Source organism: Nanorana parkeri, unplaced genomic scaffold, assembly GCF_000935625.1.
Source record: "Nanorana parkeri isolate BGI_ZX_2015 unplaced genomic scaffold, ASM93562v1 scaffold195, whole genome shotgun sequence".
In the NCBI taxonomy this organism is placed as follows: Eukaryota; Metazoa; Chordata; class Amphibia; order Anura; family Dicroglossidae; genus Nanorana; species Nanorana parkeri.
This window is the reverse complement of record NW_017306463.1, coordinates 1787036-1796944: the sequence shown is the minus strand read 5'-3', so window position 1 is coordinate 1796944 and position 9909 is coordinate 1787036. Positions and strand designations below refer to the sequence as shown.

The 9909-nt window shown below is 43.8% G+C and overlaps 1 protein-coding gene across 2 annotated transcripts; it reads right to left on the bottom strand.

The window, feature by feature from the left end:
• Positions 1-1148: 1148 nt before the first annotated feature.
• On the bottom strand, positions 1149-9343 carry LOC108786160 (metallothionein-like). 2 transcript variants are annotated; one of them, XM_018555398.1, is made up of 3 exons: positions 9209-9343; positions 9048-9113; positions 1149-1347 (listed from the first exon to the last, which is right to left on the bottom strand). In XM_018555398.1, the coding sequence occupies exons 1-3, from the start codon at positions 9237-9239 to the stop codon at positions 1256-1258; spliced, it is 189 nt and encodes a 62-aa protein (XP_018410900.1). In that variant the 5' UTR covers positions 9240-9343; the 3' UTR covers positions 1149-1255. The 2 variants fall into 2 exon arrangements, with proteins under 2 accessions (XP_018410900.1, XP_018410899.1); XM_018555397.1 differs by lacking the exon at positions 1149-1347 and adding an exon at positions 6581-6812 and having other exon boundaries at positions 9209-9319.
• Positions 9344-9909: the final 566 nt, after the last annotated feature.

The following is a 9909-nucleotide window of genomic DNA, read 5'->3' as shown; positions in this document are numbered from 1 at the left end:
CCTAAAAACCATACGCATCTAAGTTTATAAACATACTTATTGGAGATGCCCATAGGATGTACTTCCTTAAAAGAGAACTATGGGGTAAGTGTTTTCCCCATAGCTCTAAGGCTCACAGGAGGACATATACTGGCATATTCACATGACCCAAAGCTCAGTATATCGCGATCTGAGACCGCCACAGCCTTTTTAAAGGCAGCACAGAGGCCCAGGGGGCAATTGCCACCCTGCCCAGTCCGCCCCTGGCCAGGACGGATCCCGACATTGCTGTGATTTTCACTCACCTCATAGTTCTCATTTAATGCAGAGATACAATTTTACCCAGCCCTGTAAATATGCATTTTCTTTTACAACTCTTATAAAGCCTACCTTCTGAAGTATTGTACAACAGAGCATCTTAAGGTGCCCATACACTGTGCGATTATCGTACGATAATCGCGGGAAAACCTGCGATCGTACGATAAATGGCAAAGTGTATGGAAGGCGTGCAACCACTTCTACTGTACGGTCGCACGTCTTTTGTCTAATGAGCATGTTTGAAAACCAGCCGAAAAGTGTAGTATTTTTGGCTGGTTTGTGGCATGCTCGGGAGACAAATGCCAAACACGACAGTGTGCGTACACACACACTGCCCGTTCAGCTTTGCGGTCATCAGAAGCCCGCCCCTCCGCAAGTACGATCTGCCTGTCCAAGATGGGCAGATCGGACGTTTTTTTAAATTACTTTACAACCGTCGCAAGACAAAAATCTTGCGAGGGCTGTAAAGTGTATGGCCACCTTAAACTATGCAACATCATTGCTTGAAGCAGTACATGATGAGATATGTAGTCTTGAGAAAGTGAGATTGCATCACATCAAGCAGCAGGGAAAGAGATGCAAAGCACAACAGGAATCCAAGACGTTGTTGAAACTGATAGGCAGCACTCACTACATAAAAAGGGTTTTTCAAGTAAGCTTTGATTGCATCAAAAACTATAAATATGTGTTCCTATTACAATGCTAATGTCATAAAATAGTAGATGCTGGAAGTTTAGAATTCTTTGAGATTGAACTAGGTGTAACAAATCTGGAATAGTCACAATGTTGCAGCTGGTCAAATACAGCAACTTCAAAGATAATTGGTGATTCTTTATTATGAAAATACAAAGTTACACAAGCATTTTTTTTTTTTTTTTAAACACATAATGCACATGTCTCATCATCAGTAACACTACATTGCAGACACTGAACACAGAAGATTCAGGGGTCCAGCAGGTCATTTGCAACAACTGCAGGTATCACTTCCCTTTGCACATTCACATCCCTGGCCGCATTTACTGCAATCTGCTGGACAACAGGAGCAGCAACCTGTAAGAGAAAAGGTCAGCAAAAATCAGTGTGCAGCATGGATAGATATGCTAAAATAATACATTTTTGAATAGTATTAAGAGATCCAACACACCATTATCAGCCCAACTTATCATTTGCTCGGGGTCACAAGATCTACCCATATCTAGGTTGTCATCTGTCAGTGTTTGGCAAAAATGGTCATAGCATAACTTATTTGTGGGATGGGGGAAGGAATATTGTGTGTAAAAAGATCAAACCACCATTGGTGGAGGGGACTATTGACTCTAACAATACCGGTTGATCTGCCAGAAATGCAATCAGCTGCAAAGTCCTGTTGCGGGCTGAGTGGTGTCAGCCCTGCCCGGTTTTCTCTTCCCAAACAACTCAGACCCACAACATAAGGCTCTGTTCACACCTAGGCTATCGAATATGTGAGTTTGTTGCGCGCTTCGTGACACGCGTTTTTACAGCGATTCGCGGTAAAAAACGTGCGACAAACGCGCGTTTCCAAGGGCTACTTGGCTGTATCCCAATGGAAACGCGTGACAAAAACGCCGCAAAGAAGCTCATGTACCTTTTCAGGCGTAGGCCGTTTTGTAGGGCGTTCAGACGGACTGAAATACGGCAAGGTGTGAACCATACCCATAGAAAACAATGGGATTTTCATGTTTGAGCGTTTTGTAGAGCGTTGAACGCGCTACAAAACGTACAGGTGTGAAAAGGCTAATCATTCTGTAGTCCCAAGATAAGGACTAGGAGGGTGAATTACTCTCCTTTAGATAACTCTGCAGAGTGCACAGGACAGTTCTGAACATGTTCAGCAGGTGTGTTGTGCACTTAAATATACTATTAGCAGCGATTTATTTATTAACAGATCATAGTTAGGGTTTACATACATTGAGAGAGGGTTAAACAGGCTAAAAAGCCTACATCACAACAGATTTAACAATTTAAAAGCTGGCCAGGGTTTACATATACTTTAGGAGGTGAGGGTTAGAGGTGAGGGTTAGATAGGACTCAAAGCATACAATTATCCCATGCAGTGGGGCTACCCCGCACTGCAATGGTTAACTGCTAGTTTTTCTTTAGGGGCCTTAAATAGATATTTGTCCAATCCTCAGTCCTGCAGTAACTGCATACCTTTGTCCCGTTTAACCCAAGGGGTGGAATGGCCCTCGGCGTCCTCACATCTAATGCAGGTGAATGGACTGCATTAGACATGATGGCATCAGCGGGGCTTAGACAACTCAGAGCCTACAGGACCAAGGATCAGGTCTTCTTTGAGTCCCTAGAGAAAGATGAACAGTTAAAAGGAGAACTATGGGGTCAGTGTTTTTCCCCATAGTTCTCCTTAGGGTAACGGGAGGACACAAACTAGCATCCTCCCGTTACCCTAAGCTCAGTATACCGCAAGCTACAGCTCGCGGTATACTGAGACGCCGCAGCCGATCCCGACTTAGACGACGGGATCCGCCCAGCTGCATGAGTGACAGCTGGCTCTGCCTATCTAGAGGCAGAGCCAGCTGTACCCACCCCCTCCCCTGTCCGTTCCGCCAGTCAGCGCTGGCAGATCGGAGCGGGGAGAGGAGAATCCAGCCCCTCCCCCTGTCACGGCAGAGAGCCGTGACAGGATCGAGAGGTGAGCGAACCCGGTATGTGTTCGCTCACCTCCCGATCTACTGAGCCGACCTGTGACAGTCTCATTGTCACAGGTCAGCTAGAACTAGGAGGTGAGTGAAAAGCGCTTTCCTGAGTGATTGGATTCTACAGAGATGTGCTGCAAGCATCGTTACTGCTACTGTGTGGCACAAGCTGCTGCTGCTGGTGGAACCTGAAAGCTGTTGGCTGGAGAGAAGAAACCACCTCCTTTCACCTACCGATACGGGGAGCTACAATCCAAGCTGCAAGAGTGATGAGAGGCCAATGGCCATCTGTACAAGGAGAACTTGGGCCCCACCGACAGATAGTCTAGGTAAATACCACTGGCCAGTAGGCTTAAGACCCGGGTCTGTTTGGACTGAGACCTTGCCTTCACAATTTGCTGTTTCAGGTTGAATTACATTAGTCAGTTCAGTTATTTTCTTATTTTTTATCATTTGTTTCTTTTTTTTACTTTTTAATTACCTTTTTATTAAATTATTTCATATTATTTGTTTTTATTTTTATTTAAAAACATTTTTAATCAATTAAAATTTTTTCACCGCTGCCGCCCCTCTGCGCCCTGCCGCCCCGAGGCCGTACCTCGGTGGCCTTGTGGGGAATACGGGCCTGGTTGTTTGCATATGCAGATGGGCAGCAACAGCTAAGATGTATCTGTATATTTAAAGTGTTTCTATTACTTGCTGCTTTGCCATTGTTGTACCTGTTCATTCATTTATTAGGTAGTATATTATTTGTTTAGTAAAACTTTTACAAAACCTCACAAGGTGTTTTGTGGATCCATTACCTGAGGTCTATCACAGATGTGAGACCGTACCCGTATATTCCAGCGGCTCCTTCGGGGGTGAGCGCTACATATGCATGTTAGTCCATTCACCGCAAGGTCTCTTAAGCTGCCAGTGAAAACGCACATCTTCACCGCACTAGTATTGGACCCAATGTTCTTTTTTGTACTGTACTACTGGAGACTGTTTACTACATCACAAGGCACCACAGGACTAGGCATCTGATTGAGTTAATTACACACTGACCACTAATATAGGGGGCTTCTTTCCACTATCCATCAATGTAAGGTGACCGTTTACTAATGTAAAAGAGTTTTTTCACAGACAATATATCTAAGGGTGCCTTTCTCTTCTGATCATGAATATAAGGGGGCCCTTCCCAACTGACCACCAGTGTAAGTAAGAGGGCTATTTTTAGACTAGGAATATATTCTTCATTATAAGGGGTTAAGATGGTGGGGTCATCAACGTATAACCAAAGAACTAAACATCAAGCAGCATCTACAGCATTCCACAAAACAGCTGATTTTATGATTGTTCTTAGGAGTTTACAGGTTTAGAAAAATTAGGTTTGTGGGACTTGAATTAAAAAAAAAATACTTTAGAAAGCTCTTAGGATTAAAACAAAAAAAAAAAAGACGCTATTTACTATTATTATTATTAGGTATTATGTATTTCAATTGAGCCCTGTTCACAATAGCCCGTCCGCCGAAATGCTGCATTTCAGCAGATGGGCTAATTTTTTGGGGCAGCTCCGGTACTGAGTGTTGTATTACACGCTGCCAAAACTGTCACTGTTTACATTTTCTTTTTTAAACTTTATTGGTAGCGTACAATGTGTGCACTTGATTCAGGTCTATGCAGCAACCTGCAGTGAGATTACATTGCAATAAAATGCAGCATGCTTGCATATTATTGTAGCATCCCACCTATCAGACCCACATTGTGGTGTGAACAGTGCACATTGGAAACAATTGTTTTCTATGTGTCCTACCAGTGGCCTGCACTGATCTGGTGCGGTACAGGTCACCACACTGCGTGAATGGGCCCTTAAAGCTAAATGTAATTGCTTGTTTGCATTCATGCTTCTCCGTGCCAAAGACCAATGCTTTCTGCAACAAACACCTGTGTTAGGATCCTAGTACCAGAATTTGCTGTTTTGGCCGGTCCTTAATTCAGGCTGGCACTTGATTTGGGCAATGGAAAGCATTCATATAAACTGTGGTATTGAGCGACAACAGGAGAGTGATTGACCACTCAATCATTCCCACAGAAGTCCATGGGACCAAAAAGTAGCTCATGTACTTTTTCCAGCGACAGACGCTTTTCTGCTTGCGACAGAACGCTCAGGAATGAGATTCCTTGTCTTGAGTGTTTTGTTGCGCTTAGCTTTAACCAACAAAATGTTTAGGTGTGAATGGGGACTAAAAAAGGTAAACTTGTAATAATTCAGGAGTTATCCAAGCTTTTGCAGTAAAGCTATTGTTGGCTGCCGGCTATGATCGGAAATGTTCCAGCCGCCTCCTTCGATCAGCTGATACAATGCCGTATGCAGACACTTATCTTGTACATTTTGCACTTGAATGAAAGCACATTACTTGAGGGGCATATTAATACAAAAATCTGGATCAGTGAGAGATCTTCATAGAGCATCAGAACAAAAACACCCTGCCCATATTGATTAGCCTGGTTCCATATTATATGGTATTGAATCTTATTATGTAGGTTCTCATTTGTAGACAAGTTTATTTTCTAGTTTTTTTTTTAACCAAGCCCCTGAATCCTTTTGGGTTGACGCAGACATATTCCAAGTAGCATGTCTATTTACAATGCTGTGAAGATAAATCACTTCCCCCTATTCAATATCTTATTGCCCACTTGACCTTTGTCTAATATCTGATATATCAGTTTATGTATTAAAGCCAGTGTGCAAACTCAAAGGGTATTTGTGTTCAAAAAAATAAGCATTTCTATATTGTTTCCATAAATTCTACACAACAGCGATCTAGAAGTTTGTAAATGTACTTATTGAAGATGCCCATACGATGTCTTTCCTCAATGCACGGACATGATTTCACTGTGAATATGCACTTGTGTCACTCTCCCAGAATCTGCCATCTGAACTACGCTCACCTCATTTGCAGGTCCGTAGGGGTGCGGGTGATCATATTCATACGCCGCCGGAATGGATCCTGTATGCGTCCTGGCCAGAAAACCTGCACCCCTATAGACCGGCAAATGAGGTGAGCATAGGGGGGGGGGGCGTACCGCCACGTAGCCCCATAGAGGAGGACGGGGGCTGCGTTCTAATCACACGCAGCACCTGTCCTTCCCGGCAGCTACTTGGTACGGCCGTGCACGCAGCACGGAGCTGTACGTGCAGGCCGATTCGTGTGTGAATGTGCTTTTCTCAACAATGTTACATTATCATTGCTTGCTGGAAGTAATGCATGATTGGAAATGTACTGTTGCGAGATTGAATCATATGAAGCAGCAGGGAAAGAGATGCAATGCACACTGGGAATCCAGGAAGTTGATGAAAGTGATGGGCTGACAGAAGGCCGCACTCACTACATAAAAGGGATTTCCCCCTCGCCAAGTAAGCTTTGATTGCATTAGCAAACAACTATAGAATGTATTCCCATTACAATGCTGATGTTATAACAGGATAGTATTCTGCAACTTCAGAACTCCTAAGAATGCTTTAAGATTGAACGAGGTGTGACCAATCTAGAAGAGTCACAATTTGATTAAACAGACAAAAGTTGTCAGCAGTGGAGCTTTTGGTCAAATACAGCAACTTCAAAAATAAATTGGTCATTCTTTATTATGAAAATACAAAGTTACACATAAGCATTTTTTTCTTTAAACACATACTGCACATGTCTCATCAGTAACACTATATTGCAGACACTGATCACAGAAGACGATTCAGGAGTCCAGCAGGTTACTTGCAACAACTGCAGGTATCACATCCCTTTGCACATTCGCATCCCTGGCTGCATTTACTGCAATCTGCTGGACAACAGGAGCAGCAACCTGTGAGAAAAAGCAGCAAGAAAAAAAATAAATCAGTGTGCAGCATTGATATTCTGTCAAAAAGAAATAGAATGCACTTTGACCAGTATTAAGAGACAAAACACACCAATATCAGCCCATCTCATCATGTGCCATATCTAAGATCAACAACTCTTAGATGGCCCAATTCTAGCGCGTGTTTAGGACAGTTCGCTTGGTTTAGCTTAGGGCTACGTGGCCAATGAAATCCAACGGCTTGTTGGCAGTCACCTCATTAGTACACAATTCAAAGACTTGCCAATTCAGTAACAAGTCAACAAGCAGTTGGCTTCAGCAGCAGATACATTTTACCACCAGCTCATTATCCAAGCCAGCTTCCCCTGCAGCACATATTTATAAAAGTGGTGTTCAGGCAACACTTACCATCCTGCAACATTTGTTAAAGGAGAACTATGGGGTTAGGGCTTTTCCCCATAGTTCTCCTTAGGGTAATGGGAGGACACAAACTAGCGTCCTCCCGTCACCCTAAGTTCAGTATACCGCGAGCTACAACTCAGTATACTGAGACGCCGCAGCGGATCCCGACAATTATGTCTGGATCCACCCAGCTGCGCGACAGCTGGCTCTGCCTATCTAGAGGCAGAGCCAGCTGTACCCGCCCCCCTCCCCCACCCATTCCGCCAGTCAGCGCTGGAGGATCGGAGGGGGGAATCCAGCCCCTCCACTGTCACGGCAGAGGGCCGTGACAGGATCGAGAAGTGAGCAAACGCTGGTATGTGTTCGCTTACTTCCCGTTCTACTGAGCCGACCTGCGACAGTCTCATTGTCACAGGTCGGCTAGAACTATAAGGTGAGTGAAAAGCACACCTCAGTTCTCCTTTAAGCAAAAATCAGGATGCAACCATCTGACCTAGCCGAGAAAAGCTCACCACACATGTAATCAGATTGCAACAACCTCCTTTAGATCTACCAAGAAGAATGTAGTGCAAGGGCCTGCCTAAATGGCTACAAGTTGATAGAGTAGTTCAGGCAGGTCCTCACATTAGAAGTCTAAAGTTGATTGTAGGGTCAGATTGTAACATGTATTGTGAGGAATAAGGTTCCACTATGATCCCTCTTAATCCATGTATGGAACATTATAAATAGGAATTACTCAAATCCATTTTATTAAATGAGACATGGGTGGCAGGGCACAGATAATTCCCACATTTTATCCAGTTAGAGAACCTGCAATTACAGAAAAATATCCATTGATCTGCCAGAAAGGTCTCAGCTGCAAAGCCCTGTTGTGGGCTGAGTGGTGTTCATCCTGCCAAATTTTCTCTTCTCAAAACAACTCAGACCAACATAAAGGCTAAGCATTCTGTAGTCCCAAGATAAGGTGTAATTAGCCCTCCCAGTCCTTAAGATAACACTGCAGAGGACCCAGGACAGTTCTGAATGTCTGACATGATGTTTTGCACTTAACATAACTTCCATGGTATATTTAACAGACCAGAGGGGAGCAAATTAGATTATGGTTTACATATACATTAACTGAGAGGTAAACAGGCTAAAAAGCCAACCATTTAAAAGCTGGGCACCTGGCCAGGTTTTACATATAGGTGAGGAGTAGATTGGACTCAAAGCATACAACACATCAGATAAAGAAGAATTTCAGGTCTTAGAAAAATGTTCCCATGCAGTGGGGCTATGCCTGCACTGCAAGGGTTAACCGCTAGTTTTTCCTCTAGGGACTCAAACACAGAAATACTAATTTAATCCGCAGTCCTGCAGCACAACTGCTCACCTTTCTCCCCCCTCCAGTTGTAGAATGTCCCTCAGTGTCTTCACATTTAACGCAGGTGAATGGACTGCATTAAACATGACATCAGCGGGGCTTAGACCACCAGAGCCTGCGGGACCAAGGATCAGGTGATTGTATTTGAGTCCCTAGAGAAAAATGAAGTTAACCCTTGCAGTGCAGGGATAGCCCCACTGAAAGGGTTAATTTGCTCAAATCCAGAGTTTAAAAATCTGCCCAGATTAACCATTTAAAAGCTGGGCACTTTATTAGGGTTCACATCCAACACTTTAAAATGAGAGGGTTAGAGAAAAGGACCCAAAAGCATACATCATAACAGATCAACTATTTAAAAGCTGGGAGCCTGATAGGATTATGGATTATAGATTTCATGCATTAGAGACCTATTTTTTAAAAAAACGATTGCAACATAAATCACACATTTAATTTCTACACTCAGACTGTAGACTTACTTTTCTTGCAGGACTTGCATTTGCAGTTTTTGCACTTGCAGGAATCACCGCAGGAGCAAGAGGCACCTAGGAGAGAGATAATGTACAGGTTATCAGGACACAAAAAGCAAACAAGTATATCCCATCATCCATCTGTTACCCAGCGTACATCCCCCACATACCTGTAGCGCAGTTGCAATCTTGAGGGTCCATGGTTAGCTGTTGTTCTGGATATAGAGTCTGGATTAAGCTGTGTGGATTTTGCTGAATGAATCACAGCGTTCTGATACGGTTTATATAGAGCACATTGAGAGCTGAGTGCAAAACACAGACAAGTGCATAAACACACCCCTTGTCATAGGACTCCCTACTACACGTGTGTAGACTGACCAGAAACAAGACGTGCTGAGTGCACTAATTGCTAAGTCAAGCAACAAGCAAGGCGCAGGATGAGAAGGCATTCATCATAGATTGTTCTGGAATCTGTTCTTTTTGGTCACTTTATAAAAAATAGATTAGTCAGCAAAAGAAATCATATTCTCATGTGATATGGTTTTCCTTGCTGTACTTCAAATGTTTGAGGCTCTGTTCACATCTATGCGATGCAAGAGCGCGCACAATGCAGCACGTGATCCAGCATCGCATCTTGCAGTGTTAGGTGCGATGCGGTGCCATTATAGTTAAGGCTGGGCACACACCTTACAACCATCGCAAGACTTTTGTCTTGCGATGGTTGTAAGGTACTTTAAAAAAACGTACGATCTGCCTATGTTGCATAGGCAGATTGTACTTGCGATGATCGCAAGCCACGCCCCCTGAGGGGCGGGCTTCCGATGACCGCAATGCCGAACGCGCAGTGTGCGCTTGCGCACACCGGCCCGCA